At 44.0% G+C, this 23,921-nt stretch overlaps 1 protein-coding gene across 1 annotated transcript; it reads right to left on the bottom strand.

Moving 5' to 3' along the window:
- Nucleotides 1-145: 145 nt before the first annotated feature.
- ZBTB49 (zinc finger and BTB domain containing 49) lies at nt 146-23,870 on the bottom strand. The gene is made up of 8 exons (XM_060012813.1): nt 23,793-23,870; nt 18,111-18,281; nt 15,076-16,178; nt 12,067-12,113; nt 5,938-6,011; nt 4,385-4,467; nt 4,132-4,293; nt 146-1,195 (listed from the first exon to the last, which is right to left on the bottom strand). The coding sequence occupies exons 2-8, from the start codon at nt 18,260-18,262 to the stop codon at nt 531-533; spliced, it is 2,286 nt and encodes a 761-aa protein (XP_059868796.1). The 5' UTR covers nt 18,263-18,281; nt 23,793-23,870; the 3' UTR covers nt 146-530.
- Between the last annotated feature and the right edge of the window lie 51 nt (nt 23,871-23,921).

Raw genomic sequence — 23,921 nt, 5'->3', positions numbered from 1 at the left:
AAGCCCACTGTCCAAGATGGCACAAGAACTGAACCTGGCACTTATCCCTGCAGGGTGAGCCCTCATTGATGTCTCTTTTCATACCACTATGGTCTTTGGGTTAATAAAAATATTTGTGGAAACACAATATTATACAGAAAGGCAACTTTTATTTATTCAAATTAAATTATAGTATGAGTTTCCTATACAAATAAAATCTTTTTGTAAATAAAAATACAAAATGCTACAAATTTCAGTCATGTAAAAATGCAAAAATAATATCTGTATTATTATACCCATATATTTTCCTTTACCACGACCAAAATGTACAGTAGTTACACGCAGTTCACACCACGTCTGGGAGATGGTCTCTCAAGCCTTCTGGGGCGCAAGGCTTGTTCAGTCCCTCGTCCACTTCCACGATGTGCCAGGAGGCCTTTCTTCCCACACGCTGAGCTCAAGGCACTTCCGACGACCACCCCCTGTCAGGAGGGAGAGTCTAGCCTCTCGGGCTAAAGCCGCCTCTGATGCTGAGCTGCTGACAGAGGACCTCACTGGTCCAGCTCGCTTTCATTCTGCAGCGTCTTCATCGCCAGCCCCCAGAGGGTCATGCTGGAGAAGAACTGTCCCTCCGAGTTCCTGTACGCAGGGGCGGACGCGCGGCTGCCCAGGGGGTCGGCGCAGTGATGGTCCAGGGCAGCCAGGGACGAGCGGATCGCGGCCATACCGTCGGCTTGCAGCGGCTCCGCGCCAGCCGAGGCCTCCACGCCTGAGTAGCTGTAGGCCTGGTGCTGCGCCTGCGGCACATGAGGCTTGGCGAGCTTGAGGGGACCCAAGCTGAGCTTCTCCTGCTCACTTGCTCCGTGAGACTGAACCAGGGACCGGAACTTACAGTGGCCGTCAAATTCTGCCACTGAGTCTTCTTCCACTGGGTGGACGGGGATTTTAACAGACACGGGCATCAAAGTCAAGGACACGTCCTGAGAAAAAGAATCCGAGCTCTGAGATTTCTCCAGGTCCGAGGTCTCGATGGCCTGCGTGAGCTCCTCCAGAGCGTCCTGCCCCTGGTCATCAGCCCTGCAGTGCATCTTCTTGTGCCGCCGCAGCACGGCAGAGCGGGTGAAGCACTTGTTGCAGATGTCACACGTGTACGGCTTCTCCCCTGTGTGAGTGCGGACATGCCTGCGGAGGTCGCCGGATCCTCCGAAACATTTTCCTGGAAGAAGAAAAAGGGATCTTTTCAGAGGAGAACATTCTGGAAGGAGTCCCCTCCACCCCTGCTAAACCCCAAAGGACTCTGCTTTCATGTGAACTCAGCTGAACCCTGCTGTCACCTGCTCGCTCTGATTCCAGACTCTTCCACTCTTCTCCGGCTGTAGCCCCTCCAACCTGCAGCCTTGGTCTGGGCGTCTCGTGCGAGGGCTCTGGAGCCCCGTCTCCCTGCACAGGAGTGCTCGCTGGGTGGGCCTGGGCGCCTGCCCCAAACGCCCACACTGGGAAACCGCATCAGTTTTGTTCAGATTTTCACAAATCTAACACAGCCAATCTACAGTTTAGAAGCATCTTTTCTGAAGGTACTTATGTATTCAGCTTTTAACATAATTTTACGCATCCTTCTCCAGGTCCTATTTCCTTTCTCTGGGTATAAGCTAGAGGTAGGGGATCTAGTCCCGTCATGAGAGTAGGTTAGAAGATCGGAAGAGAAAAACCAATAAATAACCTTATAGAAGTCATAACACATTTACCAAGGTCTGAAACAAACTACACAATTTACATGGACACATATTTTAGAACTTTTCACTTATTCCTATGTCATTATATTTGAATTCTCAGCTATCCAGCCCTGGTCAAGCAACAGTGGGCTATCTGGGCTGCTTCCAGCTGTTTGCTACTATACCTGAGGTTCGACTAACATCTTTCTTTTCATTGTTTCCTTAAGATAAATTCTCAGTAGTGGAATTAGTAGGCAAAAGGTGTTAACTATTTTCAGGGTCCTTAACGTGTATAAACTTCAGCCACAGTAGAGTTCCCAGCGAGGCAGGGGATATGGGAGGGGTCTCCCCTCTGCCCTCAAGTCAAGACAGGGCAGCCAGGCTCGATGTGTGTCCATCAGGAGGTCACGGTGGGGCAGCGCTTGCCTCCAGGTGTGGGCCTGCAATCCCCCAGAGCACGGAATGTGAGTATGTCCCCAGATGGGAAATGAGCCAGCCTGGGGCCTAAGAGGACTGCCTAGAGAGGCGTCGGGGTGCCAACAGAGAAAGTCTTCTCGGAGGAAACTGCTTTTACAAAACCAAGCGCTAAAGGAAGTCCCGCTGAAAGAAAATGCACCTTTCCATCTCGGAAAAGTACAGCTGAGTGCTGGGGAAGGAGGACAGAGTGGAAGGGAAGGCTGTCTTTAGAAGAAGCATGAAATGCTGGAGAGACAGGGACAGGGACAGGGACGGGGGAGGGAGGGAAGGAAGAGGCAGAGAGAGGACCAAGCTTTAAACTCAGCAAAGCTCAGAATGGGAAGCCACCTTAAAACGGAAACTGTCTTTTGAATCCAAGAAAATGAAAACATACATCCACACATAAACTTGTACATGAATGCTCAGAGCACATTTGCTAAGTGAAATGAAGTCAGTTACAAAAGACCACGTATTACATGATTCCATTTATATGAAATGTCTGCAACAGGCAAATCTATAGGGACCGAGAGTAGATTAAGGGTTACCTCGGGTTGGGGGGAGGGGATGGGGAGTGACTGCTAATGGGTGTGGGGTTTCTTTTTTAGGGTGAGGAAAAGGTTCTAAGATTACATGGTGGTGAGGGAAGCACAACACTGAATACACCCAAACCGCTGAACCGTTCACTTTAAATGGCTAGATTTTATAGTACGGGATTTATCTCAATAAAGGTGTTATAAAGCTTTGAACCTGTCATGAAAGACCACTCCTGCTCCCTTTCTCCCTCCCCCTTTCCCTGAAAGCTGACCTTGTTAGGGTCAGAAACCATGGTCAGTGAGTGGCTGGAGGGTTGGAAACGAAGTGGCGGGAAGAGAGGGTCCTGCTGCACTGCTTTCTCTACAGGGTCTTAGCCAGCAGCAGGCCTGGCTGGGGAAGGAAGAGAAGAGTGAACCTGAAATCAAGTTCACAGTTGTAATAATAATTTAGAACTGACATTTTAAACTAGTGATTTGAGACTGCATTTGTGATTTAAAGTGATGCAATTTTACCCTTTAATAGTAATGGAGCTGCCGACATTGGTGTCCAGGAGATCTGTACACAGTGTAAGTGGGAGATACAAACAAAGCTGCCTCCCTTTGGTTACATCCCACGTGTCCTGCCCTAATTTAGATACCAACCACAACTAGAACAAGCCACTCCGAGGATGCCCCAATTCCAGGCTCCCCACAGCCTGACTCTGAGCATTTTTCCTATTTGTTCTAAACAGGTAATCGTAAAAATGGTTATTCACTCATTTGCCTGCGATTCAATCCACATTGTCAGGGGCACACGTGTGCACATGTGCACAGCTGCACCACACATGCATACAGGCCCTCCCAGTTCTTCAGAGGTTCCAACACTCTGTTATCACAGGTACCAGGTGACCTAACTTGCAATCCCAGTTTCCTCATCTGTGCAGTGATGTGCCTGGAAACTGAGAGCTGCCAGCCTTCCCTTTCCTTCCTGATGACTTTTCTGAGGCGTCAAATGCCGTAGAAACGACCTTTGCTTCATGATACACAATATGATCTCAAGAAGCCCTCCCTCTTGAGCCTACCGTGTGCCCCCGAGGCCCCAGCAGGCCACCATGCTCTAGCCCCTGCTGCTGCACCCCACGCTCTCCCCCGCTTTTCCAACTGCCAACCCTCCACGGGCCCAGACCAGGAGCACAGGGCACCTGGGACTCAGTATCAGTCATCTGTGTAACTGGAGCACCCAGGACGGTTCCTGATACCTTGAAGACACTCAGTAAATGCCTGCTACACAAATGCAGACGAATCAGAGGACCAAGGTGGTTAAGAAACAGCATCACTTCCATTTTACCCATGAAAAAAGGGACGACTTATCTGAGACCCCTAACAGCCCAGGACGGAGTGGGCACAGACCCCGGTGCCCTCCCCACACGGATGACCAGGTGACCGCGGGTCTGCGGTGGGCAGGAACTTACCACAGGCAGAGCAGCTGTAAGGCCGCTCACCCGTGTGCCGAACTCTGTGCTTTACCAACTTCCTCTGCATGTTAAAAGACTTTCCACACTCATCACAGGTGAAGACTTTATCAGCCGTGTGTGTCTTTTTGTGCTCCTTCAAATTACTGAAGTTACTGAACCCTAGAGAGACCACAACAGGGGTTAAATTGAAGGGCTGAGAACATTTTAATCAGAAATTTTCAAGGAAGAAAAGGGAAACCCTCAGCTATACCTCGACCACAGATGTCACATAAGTGTGGTTTTTCTCCTGAGTGAATAATGATGTGACGCTGGACATCACCAGAGGCTGCAAACCTGTAATGCAATTTGGAAATTCAATTAAGAGCCTTTCTACGTCACTGCAAATCTTTCTAATTGCAAGTCGCTGAGGGAGGAGATGAGCTGCTCCCTCTATTACTTCGGAATGTGATGAGGAGTGGCCTGATTTCATTTCAGAGATTTAAAAAAAAACAAAAAAGTTTACTTTTATTCTCTTTTTAAAGGAAAGTAGAAAATGATCCAAGTGTTTTGTTTCTAAAACATTTTTTCTTACCTACTTTCACTAACCTTTCTTCTTCAGAGGTGATCACTAAGTTGGCTTGGGGAGTAACTCCAACCCAACCCCCAGTATGAAGCTCTATGCTCTTTCCTTCCCACCACACTCGATAGCAGGATAAGAGGTTGCATTTGGGGGAAGGTGTTGCATAGAGACATGATTTTAAATGCATGGAGCTCAGAAGGCTCACATTTAAAACATCCTGCAAAACAGGGACCCCAAGCAAAGCAGCAGGGGGCTTATGCTAAGAGGCGCCTCAAACAGGCAGTACATGTGACCTGGGCACTAAACCTGGGCAGCTATGGCAGAAAGGGAGACATGTCAGGCTAGGTAGCTTTCACTTCTTTGTTTTCTACCATCTGCAAAGGTAACTGTCTTCCTGGAACCGAATCAAGAGTGCTGTCCCATCCTAGCAGAGGACTGTGACTATAGCTGTCCTATGCCCATCCCACCCCGCCCCCAACTCCTGAGTACGAACTTATCAGGGGCCGAGAATCTGTATGTTCCCAACACAGCATTTAGCACACAGTAGGTGACTAATAAATGCTGAATGAATGACTGGTTAAACGAATGAAGAAAACACTGTGTGACTGGTATAGTCCTGGTTGTTGCCTGCTGTCCTAGAATGACCAACCAATAGATCATAGAGTATGTGGACTCCCGACAAACACCCCCAGTGAGGGCGGGGAGTCCACGCTGCAGGCCGGTGTGCCTAGAGGAGGGACCATCTCCTCATACTGCTCTCCACCTCCAGAGGGAGACTGTCACCAAGTCAAGCCTCACTTTCCAAGTCCAAGGCCTCCCCAGCCCTCAGGCTTGCCAGGCCTTCCTGTGGCTGAACTCTCGGCCCTTCACAGGTCTGGGTGCGCAGCTGGGGTGCCTCCTACCACCTCCTCTCCTGATTCCAGGCATTCAGGCTGCGAGTCTCATTACCCCTACCAGACAGTCACCTCCGTGGGGGCCAGTCATCTATTTTAACAGACATTTTTGGAATGAATGGAAATTTTAGCATAATTTTGTTTCATGTAAAATCCCATTTCCTAAGACTTGTGTCCTAGATTCTCTTTCCTTTAATTAACATTTCCATTTCTTTTTGCTATTCTCATGTGTGTCACAAGAAAAGCCAGAGGGTTTGGCTTTACTGTGTTCCTGAGTGACAGTGAGCCCCTACGTGGCTCAGAGATGCCAAGACTGCTCCTGACGTGCGAATGAACGAGCCCAGCACTGACCTCTTCCCGCAGATCTCGCAGATGTATGGTTTCTCCCCAGAATGCCGACGTAAGTGAGTCTGCAAATTACCCGCCTGTAAAAAAGGAAAAGAAAAAACATGCCAATAGTGAAAAAAAAATTTTAAGAGCACATAAATTCAAAAGGAAAACTGGCAGATTTAGCCAGGTTCCAGTCCAACTTCCAAATGAAGACTCCGGATGCACGATTCAGACAGACGCAGCCACATGCAAGGAGATCAAGGTCCGGCCTGGTTCTGAGTCAGGAGCAGCCCCGCCCAGCAGTGAGCTGAACAGGGGAGCCTCTCAGCTCTGCTCCACGCCAGCCCCTGGTCCGTCCACGGTGTCGCACCCCTCTAAAATGGGCCCGACACACTGTGGAGGCTGCTTTAGGGGTCGCTAAGCTTGTGTTGTAAACAGCTCTTGATGTATTTTATTTCATTTTTTTTTTTAAAACCTGGACCACCTATACGCAACATCATTTGAAAAAAAGGTAGCACTTGTACTTGGTTATTTCAGTATTCATTGTTTCTTCCTGAAAAACAGCTTTTGTTTATAAAGAAAGTAAGACATTTCCAAAAAGTATTTCTTCTTGGCAGTACAGTTGTTCTGCCTGACAGGTTGGTCATTTTCACCTTCGTGCAAAAAAGCAAATCAGGAGAGTCACAGTAGTCCTTCAGCTGCAGGCCTTTTACGTTTCTAATCTCTGAAACTAGCAGGGCTTTACGAAGAATAACTGATTTAAATGGAGATCACAAAATAGATTTCCATGTACTAATCAACAGGAAATCAATATTAAATTGCCTAAAGTACAGTGAAATTAAACCTGCAAATGCCTCAGATATTACAAAAGCTACTGGCAAATGTTTCAAATTAAGATTTGGAAACACAATCTTCCATTGTTATAATATAATACTCTCAATCTGTCATTTCCCAACTTAATTTTTTTATAGTGTTCTCTTACAAAAAAACACTGAGCAGGATGACTATATCTAAGGGTAATAATGTTGCAGGCCTTATGCACAAAATTAGCCAAAAAAAGAGAATGAACAGTAATACCCAACTCACAAACTTGGCTATGTAAATTTACAAATTTGCTATGTAGATTTTAAACGAAATGCAAAGATAGTTCATGGTTATAGGTTTGAAGGTGGTTCTGAACCCGTGGACAGGTATAAAGAATGTTGCCTGTAGATTTTATGTTATATAACACAGAAGATTCTTTATGTCTATCAGACTCTGGGAAACACTAAGTTAGAGACTACATTTCAGAATATGATAAATATAGCTTAGGAAAAAACTTGTTTATTTTAGATAACCAAAGAGAAAGAATCTGGCAAAACACTGGGAAATACCCAGCTTTTAACTGAATGACTATTAATAACAGTAATAAAACAGCAAATGTCAACAGCAATAGATATTTGGTCTACTCAGGCCTTTACAAGTACAGTATAACTAAATTACTCTTAGAAATTGGTATTATTATCTCTGTTTTCTAGGTGTAAAACTGAGATTCAGATAAATAAATTAGTTGCTCTAGTTACATGGTAGGCCAGAAATTAATATTAGTTTGTCTGAGTTTAAACTCTTGTCTTACATGAGGGCGTGCAAGTTTCTGTGAATAAACTAGCTTGTGCTGAATTCAGTATGACAAGCAGTCACTTTGCCATCCAGGAACCAGTTCACTGGAGTGGAGATAATGCACCACTGAGGGCTTTAAATCAGTCATTTCCAAATTTCAGAAAAGCTTTTCATTTAAATAACAATTTGAATAGCACCATCTGCTCAACAGTTAAATTAGATCCCTCTTGTTTCAAGTTAGTTTGTAAACTATGTATTATGATTGAAATGCATTCTGATTTGATTCTTAGCAATGCTGCATCTTTCTTTTTTAAATAAAGCGTAACAATTACTTATTTTCAAAGTAAACAAGTAAACACTTTGGTTTTCAAAGTAAACAATTACTTGTTTTCAAACTGAATGATCGTCCACTTAATATTATAGTACACAACAGTAAAACAAACTTTAAGATGTTTCCTTAGCTATTTAATACTGGACATGTCTAATGAAAGTAATTATCATTCCCCCAAATAAAGGAGCACAAATTAGTCTGATAAATGGTATAAAAGTAGATTAAATAATGGAAAGATTCAGGCAAAAACATCCAATAATGCATTCAGATAATTTATACGGAATTACATAGCACAGTGGGGCCCAGATTATTTGCCCTTTAGTCAAGAGTCTTTATTTTTGGTAAACTTTGCTATGCTTTATTACACAACTTAGAAATCATCTATAGTTGGATCCATGAAAACTCCAGTAAGTGCTAATACTAGTAGCCCTCAGTTATGAAGAGTTTACTATGAATGGAACACTTTGCTAAGCAGTTGCAAATAGTGTTTCAGTGAGTCGTCACAATGTCCTCATAAAGTATAATTCACACATTACAGGAAGTAAACAGAGGCTCTGGGAGGGAAGCAGCCTCAGCCCCCATAGCTGGGATGGAATATTCTAATTCAGCTTCGTCTGTGGACTCAAAAGCTTGTGCTGCTGTTGGGCTGAAAAATATCTGCACAAAAGGAAGTTCCACCCTTTCTAAGTGGTACCATTTTAAATTAGGATGGAGTTGTCAGAATTTTGAAGTGAAAAACTCTGTTGTAGAAAAGAAGTTAACACCTGATTTGTTGAGCAGTTTAAAAAATAAACTCTTTCTAATAGGTACCTGAAACTCAGTATTTAAACATGATCAAACCAGGCAGAGATTCTCCGGCAGAGTACTCTTCTAGTGGCTGCTGATTGTTTATATAAAAAAATAGAGAACCGTAAAACTTCAGAGAAAGAGAACTCAGATCTTAAAAGCAATCTAGTTCAGAAGTTTTAAGACTTTGAAACAAAACAAAAAAAAATATGGAGATTAACACTGAGATATCACCTAAAGAACAATGATCATTATATTGATAAAAGGACATTTAACACTGAAAATGTGGGAAATATCACCTCAGAGCTGAAAATTTAAAAATTTAAGAAAAGTTCATTAAAATATTCTTATTTTTTGCATTTTCACCATGGATGGGATGAAACTTTGCCACCCCTGGCATCGGGCCACATCACTGCCCTGGAATGTGTCTAAGCAGCCTCCTACGGGATGCTGTATCCCGTCAGTCATGCCCTGGACACGACACAGGAGCTGCTGGGAGGGCACCGAGCCTCTCAGAACCTGTCCTTCTGCAGCAGCTGCTCAGTGTTTCTATTCTGCCTCCTTGGAGAGACAAAGCAACTCCATTCCTCTCCCCAAAGACAGCTAAATACACTGTTTCCCTTTTCCTGTTTCTCATGTGACAGGCACTCCAGACCTGTCACTATCTTAGTTTTCTCCCCTGGATGCATCAAATGGCCCAGGTTCTCCTCCACACGGGAGACACGTGGCTCCAAATGGAGCCTCATTCATACTCTAAAGTACTGCGTGACCCTTACTTGCTGAGATCCAGGCCCGTACAGTGTCCAGAATTATATTAATACGTGCATAGTTTGTTGTCACAATCCAGGCTTATCACAGCGTTTTAAAGCTGAGGTCTCAAACTGCTTGCTGACTCATAATTAAGGTTGTGGCTGACCTTTTTTTTTTTAAAAAAAGACTAACACTGCGAAATACTACACAGCATAAAAGATTAATTCTTATTGGTAGGTCTGTTTTCTAAATCTTCCAGAAAGGAAAATACTTCCAGTCCATTGTAACCACACGTATTCCAGTTCGTATGAGAAATGAAGGACAGGTTACTGAGTATTCGTGTGTAAACGCCACCACTGCTCCCTCCACCTGGAATGCCAGAGACTCTAGGCTGATCAATGACTCCGTCTTCAGTGCCCACCCCGCCCCCGCCAGCTTTCAGGTAGAAATGACTACTCTCCTCTTCATACCGTTGCCTATACAAGTGTCACGGCAATTGCAGCGTTTCATTGTGCTTTATCAGTTTATACAACAGTTTCTTCCTCTAAACGCAAAGCTCCTTGAAGCCTTTACTTGTCTTTGTGCCCTAGCACATGGCAGAGCTTATTCACAAAACTTTCGTTACTTCATTATGAAATAAAACAGCAATATACATCTGTAAACTATAATTATACATAACTCTACAGTCATAAAAATCTGGTAAACATACAGACACCAACACAGAAGAGGAGGATTTCTGTAACGTTTATCAGACAGGGCCGCCCTTCGTGGGACTCGAGAGGGAAAGTGTAGGACAAGGTCTGAAGCAGTGGACAGGGCTGCCATCCAAACCACTGTATTAAAAAGTACCAACACTCAAGCCCCAGCCCCAACCAACAGAGTCAGAATCTCTGAGGGTGAGCCCGGCATTAACGCCAGGAGAGAAGGCCGAAGGCAGACGCGATGCTTGAATGTCTGGGTACACTTTATTTGGTTAGCACTGAAGAGTCAAGGAAGGGTTCCAAGCAAGAAAAGGACAGAACCTAAATTGTTATCACAACGTAAACGTATAAAGGACTTTCATGTCCATTTTTTCATTTAATTCTAATAGTCCCATGAGGTGGTATTATCCCTATTTTTAAGAATTAGAAAAATGAGGCCCAGAGTAGAGATTGCTAACTATTAACGGTCATTAATCCAGGTTTTACGCTTTCCCACTACACCAAAACTAGAAAGGTTAAAATGGTGGGATGTGGGGTGGAGAAAGTGCACCTTAGGAAGACTGGTCTACAAGAGCAGAGAGGACAGAGCGAGAAGGGAGGCAATGGCAACAGGAGAGGGACTAGTGACGTGTCCTGAGGACTCACCATGAGCCAGGTGAGATGCTAATCATCTTATGAACTCACTGACTCCTCACACACCATGGGGGTCAAGGGTCTCACACCCTTGCTCTATAGATAAGAAAGCTGAGTGCCAAATGGTTAGCTAGCTTGTCCAAGGTCAGAGCGGTAAACCAGAGGCTGGATCCAAATCCAGATTGTCTGGCTCTAGAGGCCAAGCTCTGACTCCCAGGTGAGGCTGGTAGGAAGAAGCACAGGCCTCAACGAGAGAGGCAGGTGGAGCAACGACCCCTCCACTCAGTTCAGCAGCAGCTCACTGAACACTTGGTGGGTACACGGACCCTGCCTGGACTAGTAATACACAGGAACACGTTAGGATGAGGTGAATCACTGCTTGCAGCCAGTAGGAAGAGGGAGAAGTAATTAGATGGCAGGTCTGGGTGTGTGGGAGACTGATGAAGGGTAAACTGGAAGAGCCGGCTCCGTGGGGATGTGACAAAAGCAGGGGCCTCACTCCTGCTGTTGCCGTGCTCCACGGGGCCACGCTGCCCCGCTCTCTCCACAATAGAGGGCTCGAGTCCTCCGTTGAGGCCCAGCCCCAAGGTCCTTCCCCAGTAAGACAGCATTTGCACATGCTGTTACTCCAGGATTAGCATGCGTGTGTAAAAAACAGTTGTGGGGTGACTGCTTCCTCTGCAGGACTGTGCACCGGGACCCTGCGAGAAGCTTCTGGAATGCCAATGCCCGGCACGTGGCAAGCGAAGAGTTACCTTCCATTTCAGAAGGAAAAGCAGATCCCACAGCCATTCTATCATGTTCAAAATTTTCTTTAGAACATTCAATCTCTAGGTTTCTCTATGTCTAGTGCCCAGATCAGTACAGAGCCCACAGGAGGACACAACACATGCCGGCTGAGTGAGAGAATACATGTGTAATGGTAGTGAAAGCAGGGAATGAAATGTGTTTGGTCTTTTCTCCAACACCCTAACACCTAGTGTCTCAGTAAGAATAAGGACATTTGTCTTGGGTCCAGCCCAGCACAACGTGCAGCCCCCAAGTGGTGCTCAATACGGTTTACATCACTTGTGGAAGAAAAGAAATATGCTAGAAATGGACCCATCCTTAATGGGGGAAAAAGGTATTGTGAGAGTTCACACACTTATAAAAAATGGTATTTTCCGCCCAATGAACTAGAAATTTCTTTTCTTGAAAATTATTTTTTTCTTGATTTAGTCTGAAGTCTTTTAAGTTACAGATATCATCAGAGGCTTCTCTCCCAAGTCCAAAAGTATGTCTTATCTGTAATAAAAATAAACACTGGGTTTCAGGTTTCCAATTATTAACAATAAATAAAAGAATTCCCACCTGAGAGAAATGTTTCCCACAAATGTTACATTCAAAAGGTTTCTCACCTAAAACAAAACAAAACAAAACAACAACTTGTAAAACCATGGGTAACATCTGCAGGATAGTTTTCTGTGTAAAATGTTTAAGCTGTCTCTTTTGTCCCACCTTCCAAACCACAGCATTACATACTTTATCATCAGACTATGAAAACGGGAGCCTCTGTCCTCATCCTCATCATCTCTCGCACCCTTAGATGACAGGCAGAGATGATAAAAGTGAAATCTATATTTACTTTTCTCTAAAAAATTAAATTGTTCTCCAAATTTACACCTGTGTTGAAATCAAACGTATTTATCTGCATTTAAACCATATTTAGGCTTTGGACACATACTTTTCCTTCAGGTGAAAATCAAATGTGAGTTTTCTGGCTGAACAACATGAACCTGGTCACCCGTCCTCAGCCTGACTCCTGCAATGACCACCGATTCCTAACAGAACCAGGGTGACTCATTCACACCACATGAGGTATGAACCTGGGACAGCCCAAAGCAGAGCGGGATCTCCTGAAAGTGTGATGGGAAAAATCCCCTCCCCACTGCCTTTCAGCCTTGGTTGCAACGTGCTGACAGGGGAAAAGAAGATTCCATGATGAGACATGTTCCCCTGCTGACTGCTTGGCCCCCCGACTTCAGCAACTCTGAATAATTACACTTTGGTACAGAATAGATGGAGAGAATGGACTCTACTACAAAGAAACCACAGCAATTCTGAAGACAGTCTCTAGAAAATAATCTGTTTAAAAACATACTTCAGGTACTGCCTTTAACACCTCTAGAACCCTAATAAACAGACTGTTAAGACCAAGAACCTTCCATTTTTCCCACTCCCCTCAAATCAAGTGCTTTCATTAAGAGCCTTTTAAAAAAAATAACACAAATGTTTCCCTTCCTACTGTATTGCTGGGGTGTGCCAGCTTTATGGGCTTCTGCTAAGGTACTTTTATTTTGATCTTTTCCTAAAAACTATTTAATGGCTTCCTCAAGGATAAGGGGGGAGCTTCTGACCCCAAGTACAGTTGACGCTTGGACAACAGGGTTTTAACTGCACAGGTCCACTCATACATGGATTTTTTTCAGTAGTAAATATTACAGTACTACATGATGGAAGTTGGCTGAGTCTGCAGATGTGGCGGAACCAGTACATGGAGGACCAACTATAAGTTAGACTAGGATTTTCAACTGCTCAGAGGGTCAGTGCCCCTCAGCCCTGCGTTGTTCAAGGGTCAACTGTCATTATAATCATATGGATGCTGTATTTTGGACTACATTTATGTCTGAAGTTATGGGGATAATAGATGTTACGTTAAAGTCCGCCCTATGAGATATGAGAGTCTGAAAAAAGAGATCACTAGTTCCTAAGACTCTCAAGTGACCAGGGTTAACAACCCTACTCCAGTGGTTCTCAAACTTTTTGTTCTCAGGACCTCTTTACGCTCTTAACAACTGAGGCCCCTAAGAGCTTTTGTTCATATGGGCCATATTTGGCAGTATAGTCCATATTAGAAATCAAAACCGAGTGATTTTTGAAACACACGACTAGACATTTTTCACTGGCCTCCAGAGTGAAGGCCTCATCACAGATCCTGCAGCCTTTAGCCGACTCCACTGTACACTTGTGGGAGAAGGAGAAGGAAAAGGCAAGGAGCATCCTACATTATGATACAAATAGTTTTGGCCTCAATGACGCCCTGAAAGGGTTCCCCAGATCATACTTTGAGAACTGCTGCCCTTCTCAATATATTTATGTCCCAGGAAGCAGCTGTGCCATATAACGGTATGACTACTATTAACCAAAGATGTTCTTGCAGAATAAACAATTCTTGTTTCCTTTAAAGCTAAATAGGTAAGTTTCTCAAATAAAAATTATAGTGATCATTAGGCTCCAGAAAATTACAGAATGACCTAAATTAAGTTTTTACAGGGCAAAACTGAGTCAATGATACTGTCTTCATATGGAGTAATAATAATGATAGCATCTTATATTCAAATACACCAAAATTTATAAAGGGCTTTCATAAATATTAATTCAGTCTCAACAGTGCAATGAGGTAGTAAACACCTAAGCAAACAGGGAATCAAAAGTGGTAACAGGACATCACATCAATGGTCACAATTACACAAGTACCTTGAAAAGCAGTTACTTTAGAAGCATCCTATAACATATTCCTTCTCATGCCTCTAAGATAATTGCCATTAATTTGTAATATGTACTAGAGTCATCATGCTTAAATGCAGGAAGGAAAGTAATATATATGTATTATATTACATAATGTACACATACTGTATAACACTTTCTTTTAAAGCTTTTGGAAAAAATAAACATTTTGGAAAGGGGAGGTATGAATTACATGAACTAAGGTATGAATTAAGGTAACAAAACTTTGAAAATTCAATGTTCAGATGGAAGGATTTTCACTTGAAAATATCAAATGGTTAAAGCTGATCCTTATTAAAAAGTTTGCCTCCTGCCTCCCAAATCACAATTTTTTAAACCTGATATTCAAATTACCTTCCAAAGCTTTCAGGATTACTCAAACTAAATTACTTCAGTCTGAATTAACCTACCTTAGGCTTTTAAAAAATAAACAATCTAATTCTAAAGAGAGAACTAAATATTGCTTATCTGTTTTAGAATTAATTTGAAAATCTGAGTGCATCAAAATAATCTGCCATACTGTAGAGATGGAAAGTTTCCCATATACAACCGCAATTAAAGTTAAAATGAAACGTGTACCATTCTTTTAAACTGGTTCTATGAAAGCATTTACAGAAATGAAGATTATTCTTTAAAAGGCATCACCAACAGTATAAAATAAAAAATAGCTAACACTCTTTGATTTTTTGGGGTAAATATCAATGACGTCATCAAGCAATAGCAAAACTTCTTACAAAAACAGGAGCAGGCAGTGGTGTCTGATCGTCTGCATTATTTCCTTTCCTTCTGCCTGCGGGGACCGAATCAGTGTACCTGTATGAGACCGTTTGTGAAGCTCCAAATTGCTGGGATGTTTAAAAGGCTTTCCACACAATTCACACGCATACTGTCTCTGTGACTGAAGTGTCTGGGATTGGTCTTCCAGGGCCGCAGTGTCTTCGGGCCTCTCCATCTCATTCATGCAATTAAAATTCTCAGAACTGATGAGTTCTTCACTTTCTTTTTCTTCAGCACTTTGGCTGTTAACTTTCTCTACACTATGGTCACTGGCAGATTCTATCCTCTTGGTTAACCTGTCATCTGATTTGGGTTCAGATGTCTGCTCTGCAGATTTCTGTGACTTTAGGAAATTTAGCTTCTTAAGGTGAATGGCCTTCTTGAGCCTCATCTGTCTGGTAGGTTGTTGGCTTGTGTGGTCTGGCTCAGGGTCTGGGGTAGGTTCACTCAAAGGCTGGGCCAGGAAGTTGGAAGGCAAGTGCTCGGAGGACTCCAGGACACACTCGGCGTGACCAACAGCACAGGGCTGGTGTTCCGCGGCATGAAGGTCTGAGGATGTGCTGAAAGTGAAAGGCTGCTTGATTATTCTCTCATGACTGGGACAGGTGGCTTGTTTATAGTACTGCTTACTGTACAAGTTTCTGAGCTTGTAGTAATAGTTTGGCTGTTTGAAAGGCAGTTCTGTGCAGCTGCCATCTAATGTATCAGGGGCTTGTTTTGAGGTTTCAGCTGTGGAAGTATGAAGACCAACTGAGGGTGGGGCATGAGAATGTGATTCATCCACAACTCTACCCTGCTGAACACCTGCTGAGCACTCCTGCAGCAAATGAGGGGCGTAGTTTTCACTGATAACACAATTAGCGTCAGGAGTCAAAGCACTTTGCAGGGAGAATGTACTGTGACAAGGCAGGCCGGGTGGCTGGTCTACACCGGCTGACTTTAAGAATGTGTGACACAGATTCAGAACATTCTGAACTTGCAAACACTGTGCCGTGTCCAGCATGACTTGTATATTGTCCTGGTTAAGATCCAGATGCGATGTGTACATGAAGTCCAGGATCTGCCCGATGCCGCTTACATTTTTAATATCCAAGTGAAAAACATCATTCTTCTGACCTGAAGAATTCTGAAAGAGGCTCCTGATAAAAGAAAGGATATCTGCTTACAGTGTTAACAGTTCATACATTCTGATAGCTTTTTTTATAAATAATATCCATGTTAATATTCAAAATTACCATCCTTCTATAAATGCCAAGATTTTAAAATTAAGTATGCTTTAATCCTTTAAAAGGTTTTGGCAAGCCATCCAATAAAGCAACTCGGACGCACTGAATTAGTGTGTTGAATATCCAAACTTCCAAGGAAATCTCAACATAAAATTTTGAAATATACTCATTGTTCTTTTTTTCAAAATGCAATTATCTAAATGTAATACTAATTGCAGAGTATAGAAAACTAAAGAACACACATTTTTCAATATTTTGTGTTTAGTCTGACAAAGTACATATCTCAGACCATAAAACACACACAAAAATATTTCCATATCTGTCTTAAAAACATCTGAAAATAAAAATAGCTATAATAAACCAACCCTAGATATACACTAATTTTTTAAAATTTCAATTTGTTAATTGTGGCAAAATACACATAATGTCAAACACTTGACTATGGTTCATACGATAAATTCAGTGGCATTAAGTACATTCACGTTGTTGTACAACCATCACTACTAACCATTTCCAGGACCTTTTCAACATCCCAAACAGAAACTCTATACCTGTGAAACAATAACTCCCATTATCCCCATCCCCTCAGCCCCTGGAAACCACCATTCTGCTTTCTGTCTCTAGGAATCTGACTACTCTAGGTACTTGACAGATACTCATTTTTTAAGCGGTAATTTATCTGGCTGTCAGATGTTTCTCAGCAACCCAATGGTCCATAAACCAGCAGTGAGAGAGCCCTATAAGTTAACGGGGGCAAAAGGCACCATAAAGCCCAGGCACTTTGTTCTGGGCACAAGTCAAGTTCACTGGTGAATGAATTTGTCGCATGTAAAACTACCAAGTTGAGTCAGGTAAATTGTCTTACAAGTTTGTTAAAGACTTTTTATCAAACGCAATCACCTGCATCCCCCAAACAGCCTTCAGTTCTGTTCTAATATGTACTTAAGGAAAGTACATATCAGAAGTAGAGTGGGGAAAACTCAAAATAGCCAATGTATCACAACATCTAAACCTAACTGTTCTATGAAAACAGAACAGGCAAAGACCAAGTAGGGGACCATTTTGCACACGGGCAAAAAGTGCTGCCTACCTCAGTGAGCCAATCCACTATAATACAACTTGTAGCATGTATGACAGCTGGGATTTAATTTGATGATTCAGGATTATCAAGGAATGAGTAAATCCTGTTCCATATGTTGTTTACTAGAGCAATAAAATAGTATGAATTTTAGGGGAAAAAAGGTACTGAAAAAGAAGCTTTAGTGCTTAAAGAGAGATAAATCTAGTTAATCAGAAAATGTATGCAGAATACATAATCTAATGTTAAAAATAAATGAAATACTATCGCTTGATATTACTATTTATAAGTAAATCTTTCACTGAGGCAAAAATGATTACAGGGGTAAGTAAACTGAGTTCAAACCTGTTTTCTTAGAATAGTCAAATGAGAAACAAAAACTAAAATGTTTTAATTTAAAAAAAATAGCGTATAGAATGCTCTCTGATTTCTTATCAAAGAAATGTTCTTACCAGAAATTCTATTTCTCAATCTTCTTATCCTGAAAGGATAAGAAATGTATACAGAAGACGGACGTTAATTGGAACTATTAAAATCAAAGACAAAGTGCCAAAATAGTTTCAAGTGCCCCAAATATATTTTAGTTAAAAGGCTCTTTCCCTCTCAGGTTACTCTAAATATTCAATACAAAAGCAAAAAACCCACAATGTGCTACAAAAGATAAGGAGAGTGAAATCCAAGGAGAAAATAAAATTTAGTCAAAATAGTTCCATTCTAGAAGAGCTTTCTCTCCGTACAATTGGAAGAACAAAGTCTAAAATATGTACCTAAAGTACTGGCTGAAAGCTGCTAGAACATTCTTATGTGCTTTAAAGCAGACTCCTTTCACCACCAACATACAGTCACAAAGCAGGCCTTGAATACGCTGCTCATGCAGCTGCTGGAGGAGATGGCAGCTGTGAGTAGCAACTGGGTCCATGCTCCACCATCCAGGAGACCTAGGACAAAGGACATGGATAAGTTGTGATTCCTGACGCCATCACCAGAAATCAAATGGCACCCAAACCCAGTGGCTGACCTGTGCTTCACTGTCATGATTCCCTGTCACAACAGTTTAAAAAAACGAGCAAAAAACATAGCTTCTGAAGCATCTAGACCAACGCTGTTCAACAGAACCATCAGCAATGATGGACATGTTCCTTATGTGCACTGCTCAATACAGCAGCCATGAGCCACACAGGGCCGCTGAACACTGGGAATGTGGTGAGTACGACCGAGGAACTGAACATGTAATATAATTTATACTTAAATAGTCACCATATTTGGCAGTGCAAATCCAGAATATGACCATGCTAATACTACATGCACGTCTCTCATTTCTACTTAGATTACTTCAATGAAAAAATATACATATATAAACACTTATGAGGTTGGAAAATGGCCAACTGGATAAGATGAAATCAATACTTATTGAGCAGCTGTATATGGGGCACTGAAGTAGAAGTTGAGGAAAATTATGAGCCTATTTGGGGAGATAAGACACAAGCCAAAATAAATGAACACACACCATAAGACGGCAATAAGAAAGGTACCGCAAGGCAGCACCTCCATCCATTCGTCCCTCCAGCCTCTCTGACAAGGCGCTACTTTAGCAGAGACCTGAGGAAGGAACGGGAATGAGCCGGGGCTCCTGGAACAGAAACACTGGCAATCATGAAGTGTGAGCCGGAGCTGAGTGGGCAGCTGAAGCCAAGGGAGAGGGAGGACCTGACACCAGGGGGAAGGGAGAGGCAGGGAGGGGAAGGACAAGCAGAGGGCCAGACCACGTAGAGCCTTGCAGGGCCTTTTAAGAACCTTGACTTTGACTCTGAATGAGACGGAAGCCATTATATGGATACAGAAAATTTCATCACTCATCATCTACTTACTGACTCCTCTGTGCCAGGCTCAAGGGCTACAGCGGTAAGCAAAACACCCCAGGTCCCCACCCTCCTGAAGCTTACATTCTAGGGGAGGAAACACACACACAAGTACACGACAATGAAGACAAACAGTCTGAGCTAGATACTTCATGAGTTAAGACACGGGCTCTGATGATGAGGAGCTCAGTCTAGTAAGAGATGGTGTTTGGAAGAGGAACAGTGGGGAGAAATGGAGTCAGACTGAGGTGAGACTATGGAAGTTAAAATGGCAGTTTGGTGGTAAAAACTAAAAAGCCATTACCTGCTTTCTTTGCTTTCATTCTCAATACATAAGCATTACTGAAGAAGTCACTAAACCATGAAGGCAAAATCTTTTTAACATGGCCTCTACTTCTATTATTGTTATTATTGTTATTATTATTATTATTAGGCTTACTTCCTATTAATCCCAGGTGTGCCCTCCAAAATAAACTACCTGCAGCTCCCCAAACAAGCTGTGTTCCTGGCCAGTTTTGGACCCCTAGCCCACTACTCACTAGCTATACGACTGGGCAAATGACTTCTCTGTGTCCTACTTTCCTCATCCTATCTCAGTTATTGAGATAATTGTGAGAACCCATGTGAACATTTAATATAGCCCCTGGCAATGTATTAAGTATTCAACTCATGTTATCTAGAAGGAACACCTAGAGAGCCAGTTAAAATGCAGAGTCCTGGGGCCGAGGCATCTGCACCGTGCGCATCCAGGTGATTCTGAAGCAGGTGGACTGCAGACCTCTGCCTTGCTCTCTCCTCAGAAGTCTCTGGTTTTGATACTTCCTGCCCTGGGAATACTTTATTGACAAATGACTCTCCCACCTTCCAGATAACGCCCACGCTCTGAACACAGTTTGGCTGAGCTGTCACCTGCTCCTGAAGTCTTTCTGGCCACGTTTCCCCTTCCCCACCGTTCCTTCCTCAAGTCTGACTTCGGGGTCACATCTGTGCGATCTTACCGCATAAATACTTCAGTAAGATACCCTGTCATTATGTCCTATCACCTGTGTCTCCAACTCTGCCGTGAGTTCTGAAGGTACCATCTTATCCACCTTCACCTGGCACACAGCAGATACTCAACCACTAAAATGCACGCTAGCTGATCTCTGCTGCTGGTTAGTAACGTTTTCTATTTGTTTCTTTTCAACTTCGTCTACATTCCCCACAACAGTGCTTCTGAATCCTTTCCATTCTCTTCATTCTCACCACGTCTGTCTCCCTCTTCCATAAAAATGACTGTGACGCTGACTTCACTCAGGTTGATTCCATGAATGACTTACTATACCCTGAGTGCCTTTAAATTCCTTTTGTGATTCCAAATTTCCCGCTCACCCCCCTCAATCCCTTCACCTCAAAGGATGAAGCGCGCCTTCTCCTTCCAAAGCTGACTTCCCTTCTCCTCCCCTTCTAGGACTCTGCTTCATCACCCCTTTCAGTGCTCCACTCTGTCCTCCACTGGTTCACCAGTCCCTGTAAACACGCCAAGATGGCCCCGTGTTGAAAAAAGCAAAACAAAACAAAACAGGACAACAAACCTTTCCCCCAGGTATATCTAGTCATCACAGGGCCCCCCTCTCACACGTTTGAAAGAGTAATCTACACACCCTACTTTACTTTCTCACCACTCCTTTTTTCACCTTACAACCTGCTGCCCTTCTCACTGTGCTGAAACAGACTCCCCACAGTGGCCTGCCCTCAGTCCCTTCCCCCCAAGCTTTCCCACAACAGGTGGTGGTGCAGCCTGCCCACCTCCACTGTGGAACTCCTCCTGCCCAGAAGGCTCCCGGTTCTCCATGTCCCTGATCTGTCCCATCTCCAGGCTGCACTTCTTCCCCTGTGAGCCCCCCACACGTTAATGTCCCTTAAGATTCAGCACCTGGGCCCTCTTCTCTTTCCCATCACCATCACATCTATTCTTGGCTTTCACCTGCTCAGAGCAGACAATTTCTAAATTTGAAACTCCAGCTTCAGCCACCAGTTCCAAATGTCCAGCTTTCTGCTGAACATCTCCAACCGTATGACCCTTCAACTCAGAATCTCCACATCTCATCTCCCATCATCTCACCTCCTGGTTCCTAAACCCTGGATGGAGCCCATGCTCTTATGCCCATGAGAAAAAGGACATTAAAAACACAACATAGAACCTTCCTCCAAAGACTTAAATGTTAAAATACAGAAAATATTCTGAATCTATATTAGACATTCTCTAGCTATAGAGAAGTGACATGCAAAGTTATGAACCATTCCACAGTTTACTTTGACTATAAAAATTGTAACTATTCTATATTACTTAATATAGTTCTCTAATTGCTTCATGATGTCAATCCTGTGCCTCTCCAATAAGATTATAAAAAACTCCAGAAAACGAATTTGCATCTTGTATTTCTTATGTGTCCTATGAATAACAGCTATGAATAATAATGTATCATGTACCTAGTAACAATAACAACAAATATTTATCAAATGTTTCCTCTATGCCAGGCAGTATTTGAAGCTCTTTACACATATTAACTCATTTAATCCTCAGAATAACTGTAAAATAGATACTACATACTATTAGCCTCATTTTACAGACGAGAACAATGAGGCATTTGGTGGATAAAAGAGGTCCACAACTTCTCTGACCCTCTTCCCAAGGGGAGGTGGGATCTAGGTCTCCTTGAATCTGAACAGCCTCTACCTTAATCAACAGAACAGGTAAAAGGAAGGGTGTAAAGCTGTGCCCATTTCTGGGCCCAAGCCCTACAAGCCGACAGCTTCCACCTTCCACGTTTTGGACACAGGCTCTAGAAGGCCTGAGTCAATAGCAGGACTGTCAGACACACAGCTGGAGAGAGCACATGGGGCAGGAGAAGGGCTCAGCTGAGCCCAGCCTTCCAGCCATTCCTTCCCAGGTACCAGATGTGGGAGCAAAGCCACAATGAATGCTCCACACCAGCCCTTCCAGCTGATCACCACTCCCAGTCCACACATGTGGAGCTGAAGAACCACCCAGCACGGCCCTGACTGAATTCCTGACCCACAAAACCGTGAGATAAAATAAAACAGTTTTTAAGTCACCAAGTTTTGGGATAGTTTGTCACACAGCAATAGATAACCTGAACAGAGTTACAGAGGACAAACACAGCTAATAAGTAATAGGTAATCAATAAGGCACAGAATTGGGATTTAAACCCAGGGAATCTGACTCCAAAGTCCACATGCTTAACCACTTCTCCAAGTTACATGCAATAGCTCAAAGGCCTTCCTTGGAATAAGTCAGTAGCCTCTTCAGTCTACTACCTATACCTGACTATCCAGGTGATCCCAGAGATAAGCACCAAAGTAAAGCACAGCACAGCACACATGAGGATGAACACGTGCAACACAGGCGCTGTGTTGTGATACAAGAGGCACGGGGCTCCCTATATATTTTCAGCTAACTCACTTTGTCACAAGGTAAAAAAATCTTCTGTCTTGTTGATCAGCGTATTTCTGGTACCTAGAAGTGTGCCTTCGACACAGTAGGTGCTCAATACATGGTTTCAGGATGGATGGAGATTCTGGGCCTCAGTTTTTTCCTCTGTGAAAGTGGAGGGGTTCCCCCATTGGGTCAGATAATCTCTAAGGTATCCTCCTGTTCTAAATGCTACAAATTTATACCAAGATAGTATAGATTACTATCTTGCTGACACCTTGATCTTGGACTTCTAGTTCCCAGAACTGTGAGAAAATAAATGTCTACTGTTCAAGGTCCCCACCAGGCTGCGGTATTTTGTTATAGCAGCCCTCACATACACCCTCTGTTCCATTCCCAACCCTGCTCACCTCCAGAAAGAAAGCCTCCTTATCACCCACACAGCCCCACTCTAGGCCTAATGCTTCTCACAATTCCCTGTTCAAACCCCGTTCAACCTTCATTCACTCATTGAAGCAACACACACTTAGTCTCCACCTCTGTGTGCGCGACCTGTCTTAAGGGCTGCGAAGAGCAGCCAAGCGATTAAGCCATAGGCACTCTGAGTGCTTTACATTCACCAACTCCTGAAATCCTACAAGAACCCCACCACGTAGGAACCGTTATTACACCCGTTTTACAGACGCGGAACCGAGGCACGGAGAGGTCTTACGCCAGTGGGGCTGTGGGGGGGGGGGGGCTAGGAGCTCTGTAGTCTTAAGCACTATTATCAACTACAGCGTGATGCAGCGAGCCGGGGCGGGGAGGGACCCGCTTCTTCCCGCGGGCGGTGCCCGGGCGGCCGACAGCGACTAGCCGGAGGAGGCCGGGAGGGGACGCGGGTGGGGTTTCCATGCCGAGGGAGCTGCACGAAGGGGAAGGCCCCGCTCGAGGCCCCGGACCGGTCTTGGTCTCTGAGCCAGAGCACCGCGCGGCCACGGGTTAACACGACTGACCCGGCAGCTCCACTGACCCTCGCGGTGCCCGGGGATGCGAGGGCGGCAGTGGTTCCATGCTCTGCCCGACCCTCGGGAACCCAGCGTGGGTTCCGGGGTGCTCCCACCGCGCCGAACCCGCACGCCCTTAAGAGGCCGGCCTCCTGGCCCGGCGCCTACCTTCCCCTCGGAGGCCGATCCACGCCCCGCCGCCTTCTCTTCTCTTGCCGCCGCCGCCGCCCTCAGCGCCGCTAGCCGGGTTCCGCCGGCAGCCGAACCACCCAGACAACGCCCCCTCGTCCAGCACGA

This window comes from Delphinus delphis, chromosome 5 (genome assembly GCF_949987515.2).
Source record: "Delphinus delphis chromosome 5, mDelDel1.2, whole genome shotgun sequence".
Classification (NCBI taxonomy): Eukaryota; Metazoa; Chordata; class Mammalia; order Artiodactyla; family Delphinidae; genus Delphinus; species Delphinus delphis.
This window is presented reverse-complemented; position numbering and strand designations above follow the sequence as displayed.